Raw genomic sequence first — 25,950 nt, 5'->3', positions numbered from 1 at the left:
AGAATGGTTTGTGTTGGAAGGGACCTTAAAGATCATTGAATTCCAACCCTCCTGCTGCAGGCAGGGACACCTCCCACTACACCAGGTTGCTCAAAGTCCAGTCCAGGCTGGTCTTGAACACCTCCAGTGATGGGGCTTCTCTGAGCAACCTGTTCCAGTGTCTCACCACCCTCACAGTGAAAAGTTTCTTCCTGATATCTAATCTAAATCTCCCCTCTTTCAGTTTAAAACCATTACTCCACATCCTATCGCTGCACTCCCTGATAAAGAGTCCCTCCTCATCTCTCCTGTAGGTATTGAAAGGGGCTATAAAGTCTCCCCGGAGCCTTCTCTTCTCCAGGCTGAACAACCCCAACTCTCTCAGCCTGTCCTCATAGCAGAGGTGCTCCAGCCCTCTCATCATCTTTGTGGCACTCAGAAATATTTGTAATTTGTAGTATTTTTAAATGATTAAACCTGCATGCTCTGCACCCCCCCCTCCCCCCCCAAGTCTTCAGCAGCATAAAAAGCTTCAACCTCCTGCCTCCTCACTTGTGCATCCCTTATTTTTCTTCACAGTTGCAATCAGACTCCTAGAGGGTAACACATCACCAAAAAAATATGACCTAGCACTCATGTACCAAACCCCAAGGAGCTCTCATACCTTCGCTCAAAATAAGAAAATATTATTTCTACAGTTCTCTGTCTGGAATCTTGCAATATGGATGATGCTAATTATAAGCAATAGTTTAATATAGAAGAGTTTGTTACAGAAACCTAATAAAAGAGAAACGGGAAAGGCTATTAATTGCCTGTGATATTGACACTGCTCTATTTTCCTGAAGGGGTGTGGGGCAAGCGGTACTTGACGGCAGAACTAAAAAGCAGCGAAGGGAGCAGTTAAGCGGATGACATTTTAAAGCAGTAGGTGTGAAGCCAGCTCTGCATAAGTAGGTGAGCCAGCCAGGGAGAAACGTTTTAATCTAGTGGCTTAATTACAAAATAGGGGACTATGCTGGAATAGACAGCTAATAGCGAGTCTCACGGGTTAAATTTTGTTAAACAGATTTAACAGTAAGTGGCCACCACCTAGAAGTAAACCTAGCTTAACTTTAATACCAAGAAAAGGAAAAGTCAGTGAAATCACACATTTCACCCAAACACAGCGCTGTGCTTAGTTCATGAATTACAGGGGGGCAGAAGCTGATGTTGGTAACTTCTGGAAAAAGGGAATACAGTTCTTGAAAAACAACCCAACAAACCAAAAAAGCCCTAAAAAAATACCCTCTAAATTTCTAAAAGCTTTTAAAAGCTATTTTTTATAAAAATAATGATCCAGAAAGTATCTGTGGTAAGAATATTTTTTTATATATTTTTTTTTTACACTTTCAACACTTACAAAAACATTCAAACACAAAAAAATTAAATAACTTTGGAAGCAGAACAAGTCCTTCTGCCTACACACATACAACAATTCTGAGCTGTTGGCACAAAAAGTAATCCACATTCATAAAACCCTTACTACTATATCAAACATAAGTTAAGTAAATCATAGGCACTAGTTTATCAAATCCATATTTCCACACTTCTGCAGTAAATCTCTAAACACAGAGCCCCCGTGATTTCCTGATACCAATAAATGGGTAATGCACAAAGGCTTTCTAGTAAACAGTCTGTCTCTTCAGGAAGTCATTCGCTGTATTTCAGGGGAGAACAGCAGAGAAAAGAATCCTTATAAAACTTAAGCTGAACTTACCCAAGTGATGAATTACTTAACTTAAGGAAACGTACACGACAGTTTGATGCAGCCATAGTAAAACCCCCGATATCGTCATCTAAACTGACTTTCAAAATTTAAAAGTCAATCAAGTGTTTGATAAAATCCACCAATTAAAATTCACCTTTTTTTTTTTTCCCCAATGAAGACTACAGCATTGCTTTGTAAAATGCTGAAATGTTAAAATTCAGGCTTTAGTGAGAGAATGTGTGCATCTGATCCAGTCCTCTCTTCCACTTAAAAGTGACATGAGACACTGCCATCCGTTATCTGTGCCAGCGGGTGACGCGAGCCCAGATCAGTGGTATGTACTGCTCTACTGGTGCAAGGTAGTTTCTTTATCCCTGCTGAAATCTTACTGAATTACAGTATATTTGATACCCCGACTTTGAAGTCTCAGCACAGGTCTTGGTCTGGAGTGTGAAGTCATTCATCAACCCAAAGTCTGCTTGAGTAATTAGAGCTGCAAATTAGTCTCCACTCCTTCCTATTTGGCTTCTTCCAAGTCAAGTAGTATTGCATGGCTTTTCATCCAGGAATATGTTAATGCTGGCCTAAAATTCAAGTGCTAGAATTTCAGGGTTAGTCATCCTCTTAGTGGTGGGAGTCAAAACACACCAGCAGTTCCAAACTCAGATACTAACGGGGTTGAAGGCTACCTACCGTCCAATCCAACTTGTAGTGTTTCGTCAGTCATTGCACAAAGGAGATACCATTCACATTCTCTTACTTCATCAACTGTACATCCAAAATACTGAAAAAGCTTCAAACAAAATCCCTTCCATTTAACTAGTCCCACCCAATACAACTTTAGTTACATAGGTTTGCATGATGTCTTCCAAATCAGAAAACAATGGTTCAAATGCTAAATATATGAATGAGTTGTTCTGAGCAAAATGTGTTAGAATAAGTCAGAGCCACCAGAGGAATTTAATAGCTTGTAAACAGACATAGCAGGTTTCATACTCTGTTACCAGTAATGTAAGATACACATATGTAAGGCAAAGTACATATTTAAACACACTTACATGGGCAATATCTTCTGTAAAAATATTTACAATTTAAAATAAACCAATTTAAGAAATGGATGAAAGTAAAAAAATAGGATACAGAAAACTCCCTCATACCATGGAACATCACCTAAATGAATATCATTTGGCATCAAGAGTCAACTCATTACCTTAAAATTTGTATGTTACAAGTGCATAGTTGTGTTTCCTTCTCCTTAACTATCAGCATTTACAGTTGCTCCAGGCTGCAAGCATAGTGGTATGGTATTACAACAAATTAACATTATGACTTGCTCTTTCCTTTGTAAGGAAACCTGCTATAAAAAAAAGTTTTCCCCAAATAGCGAGCCATGTGTTAAAAATGTGGCTACAGTAGCAAAGGCCATCTTTCCTGAGCCAGGAACTTTAAGGTTAGAAAGACTGTACAACTGATACTAAGCCCTTTTGGTGATCAAACATGTAAGAGCATGTAAAGCTGATAAATCAACATAGGAAAGATGCAATCTATACTATTGTATTTGCATGTGTCTGCTACATTCAAACCTTTAATGTTAATAAAAGCCATGGCTACTACTTACTGTTCTGCCTAATCCTCCAGGGTAACTTCTGATTCTTTCTGAAGGACGTACGTACCACTTTCCCCAACGAGAATCTCACACAATTGTTTAAAGCAACGTTTCACTACCACTGTAGCAGTCTGCAATCAGAATATCAGCTCTGATTAACCTGGTCTTGTTTCAATAGTACGTATTCACCAATCTTTCTGCTGAATTAAAAGAGGCTGAAAATGAAGTTTTGGACAATGTAAGTTGACTGTTATACTTGCTGTTTTTCAAGATGGGCATTTCTTTGGCATTCCTTAGGTTTTTGCCCAGACATTGGCCACTGTCATAAATGCTCATATTGATACGTTTTTAGCAAGCAAGAAAAAAAACAACCCAGGACTGATAGCAATTTAATGTAGAAGTGATTGTATGACCACCAAACATCTGATGTTAGATGTCATTAAAGTGCTGCTTTATAATCTCTGCCAGTTTGTGCTAATTAGAGACAGAGAGGTTTGGAATTTTTACAAATCCCAAAAGTCACATCTGAACAGTTTGTATAATCAAGCTGTTTTTAGCCTGGTGAGGAAGCATCCGTGAGCACTGGAACTTTGCGTTAAGCTCTGCAGTTCAGTAGCAGCCATCTTTCCAACTCTCGTCTTTCACGTTGCCATAAGTTTTGGGAGCGGGTAATGATCTAAAAATAAAATGAGACGTTTTTCACTTTCATACATAACTGCCAAAGTCTTCAGCTACAATACGTAAGAATTTAAACATTTTATAAATAATTGAAATATACACTTGACTCATTTACTTCTCTGCAGTACAGTTTACTTAAGCTTAACCCTAAAGCATTTCCAGTTTCAGGTTCTATGTGTTGTACCCTGGCAACAACCATGTCAGAAAAACTTTCTGCACAAATAGACAGAAAACTTTTTGCTATTATACTCTGTGAAAATATGAGCTGCTGCCACTTAAAAATAGGTGATTTTTTTTTTTCAGTGATGTATAAACAGGAAAATCCTTGTTTAGAGTATTACATTTTACTTACATCAAAATCTTGACATTCATAGATACTTCATTACTGCATTGTGTACAGATCCTGCATTATGTACACAAACTTTCAAAAAAAAAAAGAGCTGCGTAAGTTTAGTAAGTGAAACACTTTTCTATAAGATGAGCTGTGATTTGGACAATCACATTGTGCTACTATTAAGAGCTCCCTGTCAAAACCAACTGCTTTTTATTACACGAGTCTAAGAGCGCAGACTCGGAGTGTAAAACAGTCAGTACTGAGACAGTCACTCGACATTCCCCTGCCCAGCACTCACTGCAGAACAGAACTCCTCCACTTCGCTATTTACGGCTGTTTTATCTTTTTTACGGTACTGGAAACCAGCTGTTTATGCTTTCTGTTTTGTCCTGTGGGTTAACTGCACTGGTTTTTACTTTAAGTTTAGCAAATGCTACGGATGCCTCCTCTGCCCTCACGTGTCTTCCTTCCTAAAGCTTCCTGCTGCCCAAGGAGAGAAACCGTTCTCACCGTGGTACCACTGCTTGACTTATGGATTACAAGAGGAAAATAGTTCTGACTTCAGAATCTGTCACTCAGTGGTACAAATGAATTTTCACTCGCCAGCTATACTTTGATAACTTTTTACCACATGCAGACAAATTCATATTCCCTTCTCAGCCCAGACTAAGACACTTTATTTTTCTCTCAGTTTTGCTTCAAAGCTATTTTGGAAACACAGGCAAATACTTCATGTGGAGGTCTCCACTTCTGTTCTAAAGACCTTGAGATCAAAATAAGAATTGCAGGAAGGAGGAGCACAAAGACACAATGTACAAAATTAATTATGAAAACTTTAAACTCAAGACTGTCTGTCACATACGCACCTGCGAACAGGCTGTGCAAGTTTGCTACGAGGCACTGGGATGCCCCCTGTGGAAGGGGCACTGGGTCTGGGCAAACCACTCCTCATCCCTGCTGTCCCTGCCGGTCTGGTAAGAGTAGTAGTGTTAATGCTGCTGGCAGGGCTCGGCAAGCCTGAACTCTGGGTTGCGAGAGGCCCCGGTAAAGAAGTACTGTGTGTCAGCTGTGCCGCTTCTGGAGAAGCAACTGAACCGGGTCCATGGTTACTAAATGCTTTCACTGGTTGTCGGAGAGCTAGGGGAGACGGTGCTGCAGGTGAGCGGAATTTACTTGAAGAAGGTACTGGAAAATAAAATACAGAAGTTACTTTCAAGCTTAAGTTACAGTATAACTGAACTTAAAAATCAGGAAATTACTTTATGTGAATATTCAAACAATATGGAATGTATAATGAATACAGCCAGTCAAGCAGCAATGAGAAACAGGAATTCAGATGTCCTTTGTCATGTGTTTTTGATATCGTAACTCTAATGTCCCATTTGCTTACTACAAATATCCATTAATCTGGATTTATAAGTAATACTAGTAAGGCTCTGTTATATTAGTCAAGTCAAAATAAACAGAGGAGAACATATTTGTCAAAAAGAAATTTAACTGCTTCAGAACCATGTGAACCTAACTCCCATCCCTGAAAGAACACGTTGAAGAATACATTATTCTAGTATGACACGGTCTTTAAATAGATTCAAAGTGTGTATTAGCCTTCAATAATGAAATTCTGAGTGCAGAGCTTCTTAGTGTTTCTTTTATGCTGTTCTTTTTAACCAAATCCATTGAATTAGAATTCACCTAAAGATATGGTCACCTCCCAGATTTATTGGCTGATAGGGAAACAGATAGATCAGCCAACCTGCAACACCAAAGAGGTTAAGGTGCTGCTATGGAATTTAAACCAGACAACTGCAACAATTTGTAGCCACCTTCTTCTTGCAACCTTTATCTAAATTATCAGCAGAATTAATATCTGTATTCAGATACTTCATAAGGTCTTTAATCAAGTCCTTTCTGGGAACACTTAATAAACCAGAATATGCAACAGTCCTTTGATAATGCCAAACCTCAAACACAATTCTTCATGAGTATGAGAAATATTTTCAAATTATGCACAATGTATCACTAAACAGAATACTTAAACTAATCCATCATTTTATTATTTAAATGGAATTTCACCAGCCTTTCAAACTGAGGTGGGGGCAGTAACAGTAGACACAGGACAATCAAATCAATCAGGAAAGTAAAACAAAATCATGTTTACATGTAGTGAATTTGCATGAACTATTCTTTCCCTCCACTAAATAAACTTTTTTTATACAGAGACCGAAGTTGCATCTCTTTGACAGATGTTGTACATAAGTAAGATGGTTCTTCATGTCACTTTTATTACCATCTTACAAGAAGGTAGATCCACTAACAATACGAGGAGTGAGAAAAGAAATGAGTAATGACAGGAACACGGCATCCTAAATGGGGTACAGAGGAAGTGGTATTCAGGTTGTATTTTGAAGCCATTTCTAATAAGGGATATCTTGGAAGATAAATATGTGCCTCATTACAGATGTGAACTAGATTTAATTTTTTTCTGGGTTATTCAAGAGGCCTTTCCACTGATAGCAATATCAAACACAGCATGAAGTCACTCATGGAAAAGCTGATAAAAAAGGTGGCAGAGATGTCAACAATACCTGACAGTTGGTAAGCTGAGAGGAGAATGAATAAGAACCCTTAAAATAAAAACCTTGGCGTCAAGCCAGAGGATGGATTAAGGAAAGCATTAACAACAGAATGACTGGACAAGAGCAGCAAAGTGCTCCTAGGACTAAGATAGATTACATATTAGAAGTTTTTAAAATGTGACATTGCCTGTAACATTGGTGCAATCGAATCTGCAGAATTTCCAGGTGATTCTACAGTGTAAACATAGGGAGCTTTTATCACTAAACTCCTCATTACGACACTTGCTTGGAACACAAATACAGCATCATGTCAGCAACTGACCAACAGAGCGATGCCAGCGTGTAAACACAATACAGCTTTGGGCCTCTTATAGGCACCACGGGGAAAAGGTTTTTAGGTACAGAATATAAGCAATGAAAAGTGGTAAACGGACAGCTTGTCACATTCCCAGTGAAAGCAAGCATCCAGTAAATTAGTCCTCCGCATTCTCTCCAGTTTTCTGTTGACCATATTTTACCATGCTTCCAACTGGAGCTGTCAATTCATGAAGCGTTTCCTGCCAGCACAGTGTTGCAGTCATTGCCGAGAGCTGCGTTCATTCTCCTACATAAAGGAAGGAATTGTCTTCCAGTGTGCTGTGATCTCCAACGCAGCAGTCCACATGACGCAATCTCTGGCAAACTGCCTAATAATTCTTCTCTACATATAAAGAATTTTGTCTTAAGAGCAGTTTTGACTATTTAATAAAACTCAGTTTGTCCTAGTTGTAAGACGGGATCACAAAGAGTGAGGTACTGCCTTAGTTAAAGACTACTTGGTAGGATTGAACTGATCCATGGTTAATAAAAACACGTAAACGCGTAAGGTTAGTGCTCAACAACTTCAGGCAACTCCATCTCCTTAGAAACTAAATAACTAGAACCAGCTACAATTAAAGTATCTGGCAACAATAAAAACAAATGGTACTGTGCAGTCGTGACATTTAGATTTCCCACCCTCTCTGGATTCTGTCCTGATTGTGGGCAGGGAACAAGAAATCCTCCATCTGGCAAAGCGGGATGCTGTGAAGCTACCACCTTATCTGTCTTGGACCCCAAGGCCAGCTGCTGCACATCAACCTCAAACCAGAATCAATTCTAATACAGTTGTTAAATCATAACCATCGTGATGAGATGATTCAGAATGATCTGAAAGAAGAGGTAAAATGATGGGAATCAATAAACCGTTCTGTCATCTCAGGACAGAAAAGACATGGACCTGTGGGAGCGGGTCAAGAGGAGGCCACGAAGATAATCAGAGGGCTGGAGCCCCTCTCCTATGAGGAGAGGCTGAGAGAGTTGGGGATATTCAGCCTGGAGAAGAGAAGGCTCCGGGGAGACCCTTTTGCAGCCTTTCAGTACTTAAAGGCTTATAACAAAGATGGGGACAAAATTTTAGCAGGGCCTGTTGCGATAGGACAAGGCATAATGGTTTTTAACTAAAAGAATGTAGATTTAGACTAGATAGAAGGAAGAAATTCTTTATGATGAGGGTGGTGAAACACTGGCCCAGGTTGCCCAGAGAGGTGGTAGATGCCCCATCCCTGAAACATTCAAGGTCAGGTTGGACGGGGCTCTGAGCAACCTGGTCTGGTTAAAGATGGCCCTGCTCATGTCAGGGGGTTGGACTAGATGATCCAAACCATTCTATGATCTGACTGATACTGGATTGCTGTATAAGCCTTAACAAATCTGTTACAGTGAGATAAAGAGCTAGTTATTTGAATTGAACAGTATTTTTAACTGTTTTACACAAAATGGTAAAAAAAAAAAGCCCGTGTCTGTGTGTGAAACTTGTCAAGCTCTGTAATGAACAGTATTTTGAGAAACTAAAACCAATTGTTGCTGATAGTTGTTTATTCTTTTGAAGCAAAAGTCTTGTTTCATTACTGCATAATGCTTTTGTACTCTTGCGAATCTCAGATCAGAAGCAAGAAAATCAACACATCAAAGACTATAAAATAGCAAGTAACTGAAAAGGACATGTTGGGTCCTCATTTACAGTGAGGAATGACAGCAACTATAAACTGTATATATATACATAGGGATATAACATATTCTGAGTGGTGCAACATGCTCAGTTTCTCATTCTCTATGGTTTAGTAACGTTTTACAAATAATATAAACGCAAAGAGAAGTTAATTTTCTGTAAATTTCCACAGCTCCAGACTAGGCCATTGGCCTAGTAAGCGTTGCAGACATCCAGATGAAGGTAAAGGCATGGCCAACTGGAAAGACAGCCTGGAAAGCTTTGCAGAGGAATCAAGATGGTGGTCTTATGCCAAGCAGAAGATTGAGAAAACCTTTATCTATTTGGTATGAGATATTACAAAGATCGTTAAAGACTTCTTATTAAGCCATGTGAATCTGTTTCCAAGCCATTATGCTTTCCTAAAACTTTCTGCGTGGAATGAAGTTGACTCAAAGAAGTTAGTGCTGTTGAACCACCGAGAGAAACGCATGCATCTTTACTGTGAGGGTGGTGAGGCACTGGAACAGGTTGCCCAGAGAAGCTGTGGATGCCCCATCCCTGGAAGTGTTTAAGGCCAGGCTGGATGGGGCTTTGAGCAATCTGCTCTAGTGGAGGTGTCCCTGCCCATGGCATGGGGGTTGGAACTCGATGATCTTTAAGGTCCCTTCCAACTCAACGATTCTGTGATTTTGTCAGCCACCCTCAGTATCTGCATGAAGGAGTCTCACCATCCTTAAAGGATTCTAGCATATACAGAGCTTATTGATTGGCCTCAAGTGAAATACGATCTTTGAAATAAAATCTAGATTGTAACAGACAACAGGACCAACTATGCTTAAAACCCAAATGATGAACTTGTTTTATCTTAGTAGTGAAATTGAGGCAGTCACATACAAGGCTGCCAGAATTAGTTAAAAATCAGTTAAAAATTGTTTAGTTGGATTACAGACACAATATATTTCATTTTCTTCTCAAGAAAAAAAAGCCAACCTCCATCATTGGCAAACTAGAATATTATATACAATAGTCTCTAGTTCCTTGAGAAAAAAAAATACAAGTCTAAATTACTGTATGTTGGGGTTAATCTTCCAGTTTTGAGAGGAAAAGAGGAAGCGCAAGCACGTGTGCATATATGTGCAAAACAAGTTGACATTCTATACTCATCTTTTCAAGGATAAATTCCTGAGCTTTTGTTTCCACCACATAGGACGATATTTTCACTTGCTGCATATATTTTTGCACAATCAAAAAAAGAACAATTTTTACAGCATTTGTTTTAAAAACTATATTTTACAATTAAAAAAATTCCTATCCAAATTAGCCCTTATAAATATGGATTCTGGAGTCTACTTTTCTAATCCAGATTTCCTGATTATTGCTAGAAGTCACCAATCCTTGGATTTTTATCTCACAATTAAATTTAATACTTTTTCTCCTATATAACACAGGGTTGTATTTTTAATGTTTAGACCAAAAAGTTAACTTTCATACAGCAAGGACCACTTGGTTAATCTCAACATGCAACACCAATTTTATTAATCTAGACTACGTGAGATTTAATGCAGGTGAACAATTATCTGAGATTTGCTGGAGCTCAGTAAGAGGTTGTAAGTTAATTACCTCCTTTTGTAGATGGACTTTGAAGAAACTGTTTGGTTTTGAAGGCAGCACGAGGCAAATTTTTCTGCCTTTGCAGAGCTGTTGAAAGACAAGAAGTGTTATATTTGTCTAAGAAGGTAAGAAAACTAAATTTACTGGGAATTTCAGAATTGCATCCACTTGTGAAGCATCAAGAAACAGAGTGAGTAAAACACTCAAAAAGTTGTTATGACTCTGGAAGTGGTGGGGTTTTTTAAATGGTGCTTGCTCTTAATGGCAAAGAGTTACAGACGAGCGTGTCAGGAATTTTGCAGTGCAAAATGCGCAGATTCTGTAAGAGTAAAGCTTCTTGCAGGGCAAAAAGCCCAGAAAGGCAAAAAAAAAAAAAACACAAACAAAAACCACCAAAGGGAGAACAAGCCACCTAGCAAACATGCTACAGCAATACGAGTACAAGATTAGATGCAAAGATGAAAATTAAACTGTCATATTTGACCTAGCAAGACTAAACTTTTCATTTTAAAGGACTTTTCTGGAAAATATTCAACACTATACAGGAGCATAAATCTTTGTCTGTGATCATCATATAAGCAAATTGTATTTTTCAGTTATGCGAACATAAGCCATTTTGAGAGATGCCTGTTTTTTTTCCTCTTCAAAAGGGTACGCAAGAGGACTAAAATTAAAATGAAGACATAACACACTAAGAATTATCAGCTGCCAGCATTTAGACAGCATGACAGAAATTGGTTTTTACTGTGCCTTTGCTCCTACATCTTGCTTTTTTTCTAGTAACATTCAAGGGCTGATACTGCTGTGAAATGAGCTCACTACCTACTGGTTACCAAGAGAGAAGCCAATGTTCCAAGAGCTGCAGAATCTTGGCAAGGAGAGAATTACCTATTGCCAGAAGGAACGCATCGACTCAGCGCATTTTCACCGCAGCATATTTAAGGGGGGGGAAGGAGGAAAGTAGTCAATGAAATAAAGCTTTGCCTACACAAAGGCTTCTTAAAATGACAGTGTATGAATAAACATCTCTGCTCACCCCAGTGTATAGAGTTTTATACCAGCATAAAACTGATTGCACTAGCAAGGCTGATTTCCACAGTGAGAAGGAAGAAAGATGGGGGAACAGCTGTGTGTAAAGATCCTGACCCTGAGTAAGGAAACTCGGTAATCCTATCACCAATTGGTGAATATCACTACAAAGAAGGTAGGGGAAGAACAATTAGAATCCTAATAATATTAGTTAATCCTTTTCTAAACTTGACAGCATATAATAATTGCCATCATCTTTCCTATCCTTCAGTCAGTGCAAAATTCACAACATCCTGTGAACTGTAAAAGAAGTTCATCATGTGTTTTACCTTCATTCTGAAAATATGACCAGGTGGTCTATTCATTTTAGTCTTAATAACTAAAATCTATCATTTTCAACAAACAGCAAAAAGGAATTAAAGTGTTTATAAACATGATAAAATGCTGCCTGCGGCTATTAAGAATTTTAAAAAAATAAGTTATTCCTTTCACCAACTAGACATGTGGCAGCATGCAACTCTTATTCCACTTTGGGCACATGGTCTTGCTATAAACTTTAAGGCATACCCAAGAACAGCCAATTAAGCACAGTAAGATGTTTAAAAATGAGCACAATTCCTAGGAATTCAGTGAGGCAGACTGTGGCCAGAGTGTTTCTGTCCACAAGTATTCCTTTATATCATTTTTTACTGAATCAGTGTTTTTGTTATACCACACAAAATGAAGAACAGCTTCTTCCTTCATATTTATGAACTTGAATTTAGTTTGCCCTAATTCATTCAGATTTAAATCTGCTACTGCACATGGCACTAAGTTTCTTCCCCTGTCATTATTTATGCTACTTGCAAGTCAGAGATGTGCAATGATATATATATATATATAATTTAAATCCTTTCCATATCTCAAATTCCTTCCTTCTCAATGGAGACTCCAGGAAATAGACTCAATAACTAAACAAATCTGTGCACTGAATCTCTGAGATGAACTTCAGGCAGTGCAATTTGAGCAACGCTGAGGAAACATGCAGTTTGAGATAAGCGTGGAACGCACGCTTATCCACACTACTGGCTGCTCTTGAAGTGCTCCGTCTGCTATTACGTTACCTGTCACAAATGGGGCATGACGAATACATGTAGCTACAGTTACTTCTGATCAACTGAACTGGAATACTCAGGTTTCTTCAAAACATACACTTTCTCCTTTTACTCTGAACACGCCAAGCAGCTGGATCTTGGCAAGCAGAGTCGTTACTTTGCTGATAGTTTAAACAACCTACAGTTTAGCTCTTTGAAAAAGTACTATATTTAACCCTGCTTGAAGATTTAACATCCATATGCTAATAGTAAGTACAAAAGTATCACACACAATCCACTAGAAAGCACGTAGCTCCTATGTGGAAGTCACCCTAGAAGTTCTACAGCTTTGCATAATCTACATGGTATAGGACCAAAATAGAGTCCTTCTGTCACTCTAACACTTTAAAGTCTAAAAGATACAGTAATACTTGTGTTCTCCAAGGAATAGGTATCTTCCAGTGTTTTAAGGGTAAATATTTAATAGCTTTCATATAAAGAAAGGACTTTCTGCATAACAGCATGGAGAATCATATGTAAATCTAATACTTGCAGCTGCTATCTGATTCACCCAATCTCTTTTCAAGAAGAATTTGGATTTTTCACCACATTACAGCTAAAACTTAAAATGCCAAACGTTTTCATGTTTTACAGTTGTACCTTTAAACATATTATAAGTATCTTCCCTCTACTCTTTAAGCAAGCATGTACAATTTGCCTGTGTAACCGTAACAGGAATTGTCTTTTCAGAAACTTACTGGATTCCTAACTCATTTTTGAATGCCAGCAACCATAGCGAGCTCAGTGTTGCAGCCACAGCAAATGTGCAAGTCAATTATGAACAGCAGATCTTTGACAGGGAGGAAAGTAGTGACCTTGGGTGGCAAGCCAGCATCCTTGCAAAGGTAAGCTCATGCAAAACTAGCAGGTGTATGAGGAAGCTTCATATCCCAAGACCCAGAAGTCATTGCCAAGGGAAAACAAAAATTTGCTGCAATTTAACAGCACTTTGTGCAAGGTGGCAAAATACAAAGCCAATAAAACAAAAAAGTATACAATAAAAAGGACACAATTCTGGAAATTTTTATACAATGTACAGTTTTGCAGAAATTTTTTTAATCCGGACTAAGCAAAGATACTTACTCATTGACTTCATACACAAACCGTTTTACGATTGTCAATAGCAAGACTCTGACAAACATCTGTAAGAGCAGGGAAACTGTAAAAGCTAGAAATCTGGGCTTTATTAATGATACTTAACTTACATTTAAATGTAAGTTGGTGTAGAGTGGTTCACATTTGGGGAAAGATTCCCATGAAAGGCAAGAAAGTTTACCTAATAATTTCTGTGATTCTCAGTGCATCCACAAGTTGAAAAAAAAAATTATACATGTATAAACAAAGTCACACTACTTTGGCTCCTGCAATGAAGTTACTCACTAAATATTGAATATTAAGACTTCTGCTGTCTGATCTTTCCATAAAGTTTCACTGCGAATATAGTTTTAATACTGGATATAGCCTTCTAGCCAATTAAGCTGCCCTCTGTGCTGTTCCCTACTGAGTTCACTTAATGTAAAAACAAATAAAATCTGTATGTATTCTTACTAAAAATATTTTTTCCTTAATTTTGTTTCAGGTCATTTTGATTATTCTTCCTATTACAAAAATAACGCAGTTGGAGAGCTGCTGTCCAGCTGCTCTGGGTGCTTTATAGTTTGATAAGCTTCCCAACTGTAGCATTTGAAATACACACATGCCCTTTCAGTTGTATATCCCACCTTCTGAGTGTTTGAGAGTAGTGAAAGAAGGGGGCAAGGTGAAAGACGCTGGGGTAACCTGTATGAACAACCAGAAGGTCACACTAACTTCTTTGGCTACAGTATCACACACCTGGGACCGACTGTCCGCACAACCCTGACATCTGGTCTAAGTTACTACAAAGACTGAAATCTTGTAGTCATTGGCACTGAATTCCTTATTCTGTATTTAACTGTATTTGGTTGCATTAACACACTGTTTTGAAAGGACCAGTTAACAAGGCCAACTAGGTATGTCAGGATGGGTAAAAAAAAGAAATTAGTTTCATTCACAAATATTATCTTATATTTTCCATCCAATATTTAGATTGCTGATGAACTTTTATCAGAGAACTTTTATAGTTCAAAGCTCTACACATAATATTCATAATGTGTTCTTCCTTGAAAATGTCACAAGGTTATTAAATTCTGAAACTTGTTTTAAAATAAAAGGGTCAGAAAACATTTAAACTACAAGAATTGTCAATATTGACATACAAAGAAGTACTGAATATTTAAGTTTCATTTGCTTTGGCTTAAGGTCACCATTTTCAAGAGACTTGTGAAATCGGCAGCATTCTCATATCAGCAGTTCACTTTTGGACAAACTAGCAGCCACTAGCCCAGCAATGGGCTATTTTGTTTCAGGGGACACAGGTTCATCCAAACCTTTTTTAAGTAGTAAATGACGCTTTAAAAAGTAAATAAAATCTGCCACTCGAATATTTAATTTCCAGGTGACATAACAAAAGAAGAAAAGAAACTGCAAACAAGGGTTAAACTTGCATGAATGTTTTCAGATCAGGTTTCGCTAGTTTAAAAAAAGCAATAAGCATTATCTAGGTACGTATTTTCATAGCCCAGTAAGTTTTTTTCGTTGGAAATAAAATGCAACAGTACAGAGCATTATAACTTCTCTAAGTCACAGAAAATAAACAGTTTCTGAAATGTCTAGCTACTGTATTTATACTCTTTATAGTACTTCTAGATATACTTCTAAGATACCTTAGTAAGAGATCAGATATTCTTTGAATATAATCAGTACCAGATTTTGTGTACCACAAAAGCAGATTCATACAGGTATGATTAAAAAACAAGATTAGCATCTCCAGTGTGGCATGCAGTGTTTCTCTTTGCCATGAAACTAGAAGACAGCTGGGTACCATCACTTAATTCTGAAACAGAAACTGAAATGTCACTACAGGTACTTACTGGCTGAGGCTTGAGGTTGAATGCGAGGTATTCCTCCATTTGGCACTTGGAAGTTTGAGTCACTTCTGCTGTTTTTCACAGACTCAGCTTGTATGTTAGATGTCCTGGACAGGTTTGGAAGACTACGCCTTAGTTTCTCTGGACAAAATAATAGAAAAATACCACAACATGTAATCCGAGGCTGGGCAAAGTTCAGGTTATGGACCCATAGTTGAACCCCAAATCTAAGTGACACAAAACATTAGCCATATAAAACTACACCACAATTTAAAAAGAGTATTTTTATACATTACAGTTCGTCCATTATATTGAATTAAAGTTCTATATTATTCTCAGATCTACCACATACAAGATATTTATATGAAAACAGCACAAATGTACATTTTCACCACAGGTGAAAAAAAGTCAAGCATAGTGTGTTTTGAAATTGAAACATACCTGGATTATGGTTCTCTGTGTTTTGTTCTACTGTTATGGAAATTGAATAGGCAAACCCAATTTACAGTTTTGCACAGCTTTTGAAGTCCTTACCAAGAAAGTTATTTATAAACTAGAAAGCTTGTCTGAAGATTAAAAACCACACAGCAATTGAGTTAATTTTTGGGATCAGTCCCGTATCAGCACGTTATACAACAAACAACAGCCACCTACTTGGAAAGGAACTCTTCGTGCACAGCATTCAAAATTATTGTGTCCAGTTATGCTTCATCTTTCACATATGACTTGACTATCTATTCAACTAATACTGGTTCTTCAAGGGTGCTCTAAAATTTGTACCATCGCTTACAGAATACAAAAAGATGCCATTAAATATTTCTCAGGTCTAATGACATTCTGTGTATCTCCAACCCATGCAGAGCTGGGTTGATGACATACTTTGGAGAGAAGACTGCAGATGCCTTGTCAGGACGAGTGGCCAACCTGATTCTGTGGAGGGATGCAGGAAAGAAGAACGCTAACCATGCACAAGCGCTAAAGATGAAAACAAAAGTAAGAGTCTTCATAGGCTGAACATTCCTACAAGTGTACTTTCTGCACTTAGTCGTTTGCATTGCTTCGCACTGCCACGGGTACACTATTGAACCCTGTCAACCAAATTTCCCTCTAACTATTCCAGAGGGGAAAAAAAACAAAACCAAAAAAACCCCAAAAACCAAAAGAAATCCTCAACAACTTTTTTTTTGGCTGCTGCTGTATCAACTCTGAATATCCAAGCAACATTCAACTACACAAAAACCACTGCAAGAGAATTCCTTGGAAGCATTTCAGAAACACATGATCGCACGCTCTATTTTGATCCCTCTGGTATGTGGGATACCAGCTTTTGGTACCTTGCCTCTCATGGGATATTTTTGTTGTAGCTCATCTACCATGCATTAAGACTTTCATGAAACCCCAAAAAAGAATGGGAAAAGAATTCTCAACTAAGTCACAATATAGTTGATCAGCTTTTGTGTTGTACATTTTCCTTTATAGCTAAAGCTTCCTCAAACCTCTATTACTAGATAAGACTTAAGCTAACCCTTCCAAAGATATTCTTCAATAGCTAATTAAATTTGCAGGATCATCTTCCCCAAAAACTCTTGTCTAGCACACTGTGTTTTCTGATTAAAATTAGAAAATGTCTTCAGTTAATTAGATTCTGTAAGTGGCACAGACCTCTTAAGGTGTGTGTGGGAGAACAGAACAACAAAACCACCCCAGAAAATAAACTGTTTAAAAACACATTTCTACATCATCTCTATTGGAGACATTTTGCATCCAGCTTACCAGAAGATGAAAAAAAAAAAAAATAAGGTGAATTCTTAATATCTAAATATATATTCTTTCTGAATTTAAGATCTTATTTGCCGGATAAGAACTACATTTGTTAAAATGGGAATACGCTTGTGAAACTTCAGCCCAGTTAAAGGAGTTCCTTCCAGATGCTCAGAGTTGAGAGTCCTGCACTGCCAGAAGCGAGCATTCAGTGATCTCACAGGCTACAAGTATGCATAACTCGCCATATTACTCTTATCTGACCACAGTTACTTTCCCTGCATCTTATTCTGTCATCTGCAAGGCCTAATCCTACTGCTGAATGATAAGTTTCCCTGGGGCTCTGCTTTATTTTAGTGCATTTGCCTATCAAAGATAGAACTCGGTCACCACGAAACTCAATTACACCCAGAGTGACTGGATAACATCTAAAATAAATATAAGCCTATCAACTCATCTGACTGTAAGAGTTCCCCAGCAGAACTTAAGCTTTGCTTGGTCTGTTTTTTTCTTCAACAACTCTGAGATTAAAGCATGATGTTAGACAGGCATACAGTTTTAGCACTGCACAGTGACCAAAATCCTTTACGGGAAGGACACAACTACTTGGGTAATCAATTTGAGAAGGAGCTTTTTACCTTCATTTTTGACATTACTAGTTTGCAAATCTGTAGGGTGGCCTTGAAGGGAAAGACGAGGTTGCTGTAAACGGCTAATCATAGGTTGGGGCGACACTCTGCTGTATTCTATGCTTCGAGCGGGTGATCGGGAGCGAGGTGAATTCCTTGGAGATTGTTTTGGTGAAGGCCAGGGAGAACTGCGAGGTGACGGTGAGAACCTGCTCACAGCAGGGTGCACGGTGTGATGTGTGCCATCCTCTTCATCTTCTAAACTCTGTGCATCCAGTTCCTGATCGCTGAACGTGCCTCGCCTCGTAGAATTGCAAGACGAACCAGAACTACGCCGAGAAGCAGTTGCTGCATACTCTTGCCGGAGGCCTGGCAACAACAAAAACATAGTTTGCTTGCTTCCAGCCTGCAAATGCTTCCACCCAGAGACAGCACATACAAGTATCTACCCACTACTCAAACTCAAATCCAGCTCACCTTAACTTTTTTTTTTTTTGATCTAATCTGGAATTAATTTAATGCTTCAAATAAAAGGAGTTATCTACCATCTAATAATGTCTTGAAATAAGTAGGTGAGCTCATTTCTCTTCCTACTACAGCAATCGTGAGTACAGGTGTGTTGTGTACTTGTCTCCTTTCCCAGGCTGGATACTGGCAACACAGGCTATACCTTAATTTTGATATAATGTAACAGCCTATAACAATCATAGCAGCCTCAATGAAATGTCTCTTGCAATGTATTAGTAAATGTAACAAAAAAGCTATACCATAAGCTATCCCTAGAGAAACTAGACTTGTTAAGACCAGTGGTCTCCAAAGTGGGGTGCACGTACCCCAGGGGATACGCAGAACAATCCACTGGGGTGCAGGAAGAAAATTTTGTACTACTAATAAAATAATATTTTAAAAATAGATGTATTTAATCTTTATCTCATACTTTTAATTTTTTAATGTACATTTGTGTATTTTTTGTACGTAATGTATTAGTAGAGTAGTACATGCATAAAATTTATATAAAAAATACATGTATTGGACATTTGTGGTTTTTTTTTTCATTGATGGGGAATGCAGTAAAGAAGCCTGGAGACCACCTAGTTAGACAACTGAAATTACTACCACTTTCTGCACTCTCAGAGGGACAAAAAGACAGACAAAGCCTCAACTAAACCTATAATAAAAGGGAGACATCTACGTAGGTGCTTTTCTTAACTATTCTTTGCCAGATTAACTTTATGTTTTGGTGATTTAAATCGTGGTTTAAACACTGATGGCAACAAGACTGGATTACATGGGGAAGGCACGTATGTCCTGAAAAGACTGGTGGCAGGCAGCAGACCATTCGTTTCGCATATACTATATCCTACAAACCGTACTCTCGAGTATTTCTTTTGTCTATTGTTCCTAAAGAACACTTCTGCACAGCATCTTCCTTTCTTTACCCTGGAGGCAGAAGTCTTTCGCCAGCCTTCTCAGGAGAACATTTGTAGATTCGTAGTCGAATCTACACTGCTTTTTCCATTCCTGCTCGGCAAGTGCTACTGCAGTTATTCAATAAAAAAATATCAACTGCTCCACTTTGTTTTCAGGATGGAGAATACTTACTTTCTTCCTGGATTCGTGCTAAAATTTGCACATCTGTAACATCATTTAGCTTGTAATTAGACCCAATAGAGTCTTCATCCATCTCTGATGCGCTTAATTCACTGTCCAGAGAGGACTGTGGACTTAGCGGAGGATTTCTATCTCCTGAACTTTTAAGATGACCTACAGAAAAAAAATAAAGTAATAAGAAATGTTTTTAAAAAAAATAAGGCAAAAAAGGCAAGCTCTATTTCCTCTCCTAGTAAAAGAACCACCAATTTCAAAATAGATTATGACTGAGACCGAGTCTGACAGACCATTTGAAACATTTGATTGCAAACTTAGGCTGAAAATAATTTACACAGGCAGAGCTTAGCCACTACCTCTAAAAATGAGCAACTTGACAAATCATTGTACTGGTGGTAAAACATATTAATGACATATAATCTGGTCTACCCGTACCAAGTTTCGACTGCTATGAAGTCTGCACAGCTCTTACAGAAAGAGCAGCTACGTACCTGACCCATTTGTGCTTTTGTTCTCATCTCTGCACACTACCTTGTAAGATGAAAGTTTGACGGTAACTTTCTTGACAATAAGGACTTGCCGATCCAATGAATGTTGATTCTGTTTGGAATGCTTAAAATGCAGATTATCTGAAAATACTACCTGTTCTACGTACACACCTTTTGCTACACTATAACATACAAGAAAAACTCTTCCCGTTTGCTGCCTCCTGGCTGACACCCCATTGCCAGTTACGTTTCACCTCTCTGTCCTGCAGGCAGACACAGCACTGTAGCACACAATGCAGAGCAGAGCTACGTAGATTAAAACAAAACCTGGGTAATGGCTCTGGTGAATACACTGCGGCACAGGCTTCTCTCTACAAGTCTGCAGAGAACCACAGATAGTTGGATTGTCAATGCAATGTTTTTCATCTTCCCTGCAAGCTAACTTGAGGTAAAGTATATATAACAAGCCAACATTCTAATTTCTGAGTACAGATATGTTCCAGACATCAATTTTTCTGATGCAAAGAAAGTGTCTATGGTGCAGAATCAAGGCAGAAAACATTTTGGGAAATTAGTGTTTACATTGATGACTGCAAAGCCTCACAGAATGCCTTTAATTGAAATACATACCTCTTCCTTAGAGGTTATATTGTTCACATCTCAGAAGAACTGATGGATACATTCATTGCATACCAAATGTTTCAGTTAATAAGTAACAGGGTAGTTGCAAAGACTTTACAACTACCAAGAGCTAACCTTTAAACACCTACTATGCAACTTATATCCCGGGCAAATACAGGGCCAATTCTAGGAGCCGCTTAGGTGTGTTGGGACTCCACAGAACTAATGCTATGTGTTTTGGTCTAACTGCTAATACACATCAGTGATTTTAGGGACATGGATATCCAAAGAAAACATTTTAAATGTATCTCATGCCAGGAAGTCTGTAAAAAAGCCTTACCTAAAAAGCTTAAATACTGCATAATACAAACATCCTACAAAAGACTGACGGGTTTTTGGTGTCTTTCTTACTAGAGTTCAATGAAATTGTAATCTATTTGAGCAGTGTTTTTGAAAGGAAGAGGAGGAAGAAGAAAAGGAGACCAGACACTGACACACACACATACCTGAGGTACCAGGAGGTATGAGCTGTTTCGCTAAAGCGGATTTCACTGGTGTTGAGGAGGGAGAATTGAAACCACTGCTGTAGGGGCTACTGGTATTTGGACTGTAGGAGCTCGCGTAACTGACTGCGCTGAAGGGGCTGCTGTACAAGCTTTGTCTCTTGACAGCTGTATGAAGAGGAGGGAAAGGGACAAATTATACCCAAGGAACCAATGAAAAATGAATACAATGCTGTATGATATCTTCAGTGTGATTCAATTACTATACAGTTCAAGTAGAACATTTCAGTCACCAGAAAATTTTTCAACTGATTTCTTCATCTCCTAGATACAGCCACCCTGTGGAAGGAGTGCAAGAAGAGGGCAAGACAAAACAGCCACAAATATTTTTGTTGTAAAAATCAGATCTAAGGTCACTACAACTGATCTCTTCAATATATTCAATGTAGGCGTTGGGAAAGAGGAGGAAGCAGTAGTAGCTAAGCTACGCTAACATACATCCTATGCACAATTCCATACAAACCAGAGCACAGCATGAAGTCTAGTTCTCCAGAATTCACAGACCTGTCTAGATAACACAGTATTTCAACAGTAACCCCAAGATCGGCACCACAGAACTAAGCGATACTACCCACATGCTAAAACGAAAAACCATTAAGCATGGCAAATGCTTCCCTTTATATTTCTGGGTACCATGAACCTACTGGGCACAATAAAGCAAACTGACTGTAGGATTATTCCCTTCTGCGTACCTCCTGTTCTAATGCTTTGGGATTTTTATGTCTGTGGGCTTCAACCCCATATACTATATAGATCTAAAATTGAGTAATTTTCTCTGCTATTTATTGTGAATATTTCAATGCTGAAATATTTTCAGATTAATTTTAACCCCCAGCAAACTTTTTCGATATACTGCAGTTCCCCTAGTTGCCAGGTTTATGATTTGTATAGTTACTTAAATGACTACTTTGTTCAGAAATTCACCTTTTATTTTAATATGTTAGGAAGTGGAACTTCAATGGGGAAGTGGGAACCAAAGGAAATTTAGTCACTTTTGGTAAAATCAGTTCCCTCATTGCTGAAAGTATTTTATGCCAAACGGAATTGTATTTTAACAAATTAAATTGCAAAACATTAAACTGAAAGCTAGAGATCCAAATTTTATGATATGTAAATCTAGATTAGATTAAGTTGCAGCTCACCTAGCTGCTAGAAACTAAACTCTCTTCAAGGTATACCAGTACTGAAACTATGCATATATTATGAACTGACAAGAATAGGCCAGGCAAGTGTATGGCAATATACTCAAGGAGTTCTAAAAAGAAAAAAAACAGAAATTAAGCTATTCAAAGAATCTGTGTGACATTTCTGTTACTGAAAAAAGGCTTCAATTAGTGCAGTAATAACTAGGCTACTGATAGTAGTAGACAAAAAAAAAAAAAAAGAGGAACGAATTGAACTATTTTGTTTACTAAAAAAATCCTTTTGTTCAGTATAAGATTTTTTTGGTTTCCTTTTGACATTACAAGGAGCCTAAAGAGAAAAGAGACTGCAGTTGCACAGAAGTCTGCTTCAGCTCCTCCTCCCACCCCACTCTGCTCTTCATCACTACCTCCCCAGTTGTTCAGTACAACAATGGTGGGGCCGCACTATTATCCAGCCTATTAAAGTGAATTTAGGTTAACAACATCTAGAGCATTTTAACTGATTGCATCAGTGAATTAGTTTTTAGTAGCACCCCCCAAAAAAATATCATCCAACCAAACGTATGGCAGAATATAGCATAAAAGCAGCAGAAATTAAAAGTTGACTTTGCAGTAGATTCCTTATATTGCACCTCACATAAAGATCCTGTCTGGAGTCTAAAAACAGTTAATATTACTAGTGTTGTAATTACAGCAAAGAGACAGTTATAGATAGAGGATGGAACGTTTGTATTCCAGCTTTCACTGCAAGTCTTAGATGTTATGCACTAATTTCAGCAATTAGTGAATTCAATGAATTCTAGCAAGTATTCTTGAAGTACTTCCAGTTGACTTTTGAGAGTGTTAGAAGGGAAGCCTCCATTTTATTAAAAAGCTCAGGCAACAAAACAAGTAATTACAAGCTGGTTGCATTCTGGTTGACTCTGATGAGACATCTACTTTGACAGCAAGTTCTTCTGGCATTCACATAAGAACTCCAAAGCATCTATTCCAACTGAATCTTTGTTCTTATGCCAAAAAAAATTTACTTTTCACCTCTTGCTGAAAATGACAGTAAAAAAACCCTAAAATGTAGGCCTGCAAAACAGTTCTTTATTTTGTATTTATTACACAGAGAAGTATTTTAAAATATTAACTACAAATTGGAAAACAATTATACTACTGTATAACCTTCAAAACAGGCTCTTCGTACTTATCCATGATGATACAAAATATTCGATCACATACAAATTTCTTTAGATGAAAGAAAGCACACTTTTGTTAACATATAAAAAGTATGCTCTGGTACATGATGACATTTTATACGGTACAGCAGGTTTCATCCTAGCTAATGTGAACTTCCACCTTCCTCAGGACTGTAATTTTCCCCAGGAAAAAAGCTTGATTCAAACCATTTTTCTGGCCTAGGATTCCTAAAGTGTTTCCAACGGGGATTTCTGTAACTTAGGAAGACATTACTATTTTTACAACTACTAGAGATATGGCCTTTATTAGGAATGTCAGACAACATTAGTAAGACAGAGAACTCATTTTAACATGGAAATAATGCTATATTAGATGAAACACAAGAGGGGAGGGTTAATGATGAACATTTTTATTTTGATGTAAATTTTCTTTTATAACATTCAGGAGCAGTATGCAGCATCTAATCTATTTTAGTCAACAGTTAGTTAAATTGGTCTTGAATCTCTCTTTTGCTCTAGAAAACAGGAATAGAAAAATTTGAGTGCAGAAAACTCACGCTTAGGTGGTTCAGAAGATCTACTGCATGAATTACATGCCATTTTTCCAAATGCTAGAGACCTGATACTTATTTTTGAGAGAACTGATATTTATTTTTTTTTAGGATTACGTGACAAATTAATTCTAGCAGTCCCTGTAGTAATTAAAAACAATCATTAGAGAAGTCTCTCACTGAGACCAGATTTAGCTAAATAACAGTTGGTTTTGAGTAAGCTCAATGCTTAACTGACAAGTCAAACTCACTCAGGATGGAAAACGTGAGAGTTTTCTTACACGTACATCTACACAGCTCTCCTACCAGCTATTCTGACCATGCATCTGATTTCAAATATTTAAATAAAAATGCTGCATCAGTAAGAACTGCAATATGACCAAAGTTACTCTTTTCTAATTCTGTGCAGCTGTGTCTTAAGAAAGCACCTCGTCCAGAAACTGTTCCGCCTGGAGTTTCCCTGTTCCTGACGTTGCTTTCTTGATGTGCTCTACCCCTCTATGATTTTAGACCACCATGTCATGGAAGCCATGGTTTCCAGCCAACACAAAATGCACTCTTGCACTTTTTCACAAGAGACTCAAGGCACAGCTACAAGAGGTCTTTGCACCAGAATATACCTAAGGTTCCCTCTAGTCTGAACATGCTTCCGATACCGAGCAGGACTTGCTCTGCAATTCTAAACCTGAACTTAGTAGCAACAAGGCACTGTGCATCCTGCATTCTCAGTAACTGAGAGCCGCTCTTCCTTCCTTTATTATCATGCAATGGAAAAGATTACTTTGTAAGAAGGAAGAGGAAAATGTGGAGGAATACAAGAGTCTATTTGAGACTGAGAAACAGCAGAAAGATACTAGATTAGAACGACAGAACAACAGGAACTGACAAAGAGAAAATAGTCAAGGCAAAAGAAACTCTCTCCTGAATCCCTCTTGATGTATGAAAACCGTTATCCAGAGAGATCGGAACGGAAATTGATAAACTGAACCAGTAACTCATGATAGGTGATGTGTCCATGAGGTACAAGTACTATGTAAAACACAAGATACAAAATATTCCAGAAGGTGTGGGGTAGGAAACAAGACAGCACTAAATGCCTTCTCCAGTGGAGCTTCCTGTTACCCTGTATCTGGCTGGCTGCTCTAAGGACAATTTTCCTTTTTGTTACAAATTCATTTTTCCATGCAACATGCTCCAACCGCAGTATTAGTGCCTATCTCTTCTACCACTATTATTTTTCCCTATTAGTACTATAGATGGATTGCAGTTTTCTTGCAAGTATCACTGCCAGAGGCAGATTCTCAGATGTATGGAAAAAAAGAGGTGAAGTTGCCAAGACACATCATTTGAATGATCAAACTTTCAAGTTTGTTCATTTCATAGGGAAGCTTCCCGCCACTCTGCTTCAGCTATGACTGAATTTTTAAAGATACCCGAAGGGTAACAGAATCTCTGGTACTTCTGGAATATTATTACTCAGTTCTGAAAAGAAAGGTTAAGCATGAACAATTCCATTCATGGTTTAACTTTACTGCTATCCAGTCCTAAACACTCAGTAGTGTTCAAATTCCCAAACTTGTACCATCGTTCATAAATCCCTGTGATCTGGGTACTTCCATTGTTTAGAATTCCAGTTTTTGCCTGTAGAAAGCCATATATCATGTTAACTGTTCAGGAAAATTTTTAATAGGCGTTCTTCAAGGCAGCATACACAAAGCACAAGAAACAGGAGAAGACTGAAGGTGACT

At 38.0% G+C, this 25,950-nt stretch overlaps 1 protein-coding gene across 2 annotated transcripts in view; it reads right to left on the bottom strand.

Annotated features, from left to right (window-relative positions):
• Positions 1-1,327: 1,327 nt before the first annotated feature.
• The window catches only part of SLAIN2 (SLAIN motif family member 2), a 36,523-nt gene continuing 11,900 nt past the window's right edge, over positions 1,328-25,950 (bottom strand). Inside the window, exons 3-9 of one of the 2 annotated variants that reach the window (XM_074154720.1) lie at positions 21,266-21,430; positions 19,645-19,806; positions 18,052-18,411; positions 15,656-15,793; positions 10,552-10,629; positions 5,211-5,529; positions 1,328-4,008 (exon numbers count right to left, since the gene is read on the bottom strand). In XM_074154720.1, coding sequence (XP_074010821.1) covers positions 3,942-4,008; positions 5,211-5,529; positions 10,552-10,629; positions 15,656-15,793; positions 18,052-18,411; positions 19,645-19,806; positions 21,266-21,430 — 1,289 coding nt within the window. In that variant the 3' untranslated portion in view covers positions 1,328-3,941. The remainder of the gene's footprint in view (positions 4,009-5,210; positions 5,530-10,551; positions 10,630-15,655; positions 15,794-18,051; positions 18,412-19,644; positions 19,807-21,265; positions 21,431-25,950) is intronic. The other variant, XM_074154719.1, reaches the window with a different exon arrangement.

Source organism: Numenius arquata, chromosome 10 (assembly GCF_964106895.1).
Source record: "Numenius arquata chromosome 10, bNumArq3.hap1.1, whole genome shotgun sequence".
NCBI classification, from domain to species: Eukaryota; Metazoa; Chordata; class Aves; order Charadriiformes; family Scolopacidae; genus Numenius; species Numenius arquata.
This window is presented reverse-complemented; position numbering and strand designations above follow the sequence as displayed.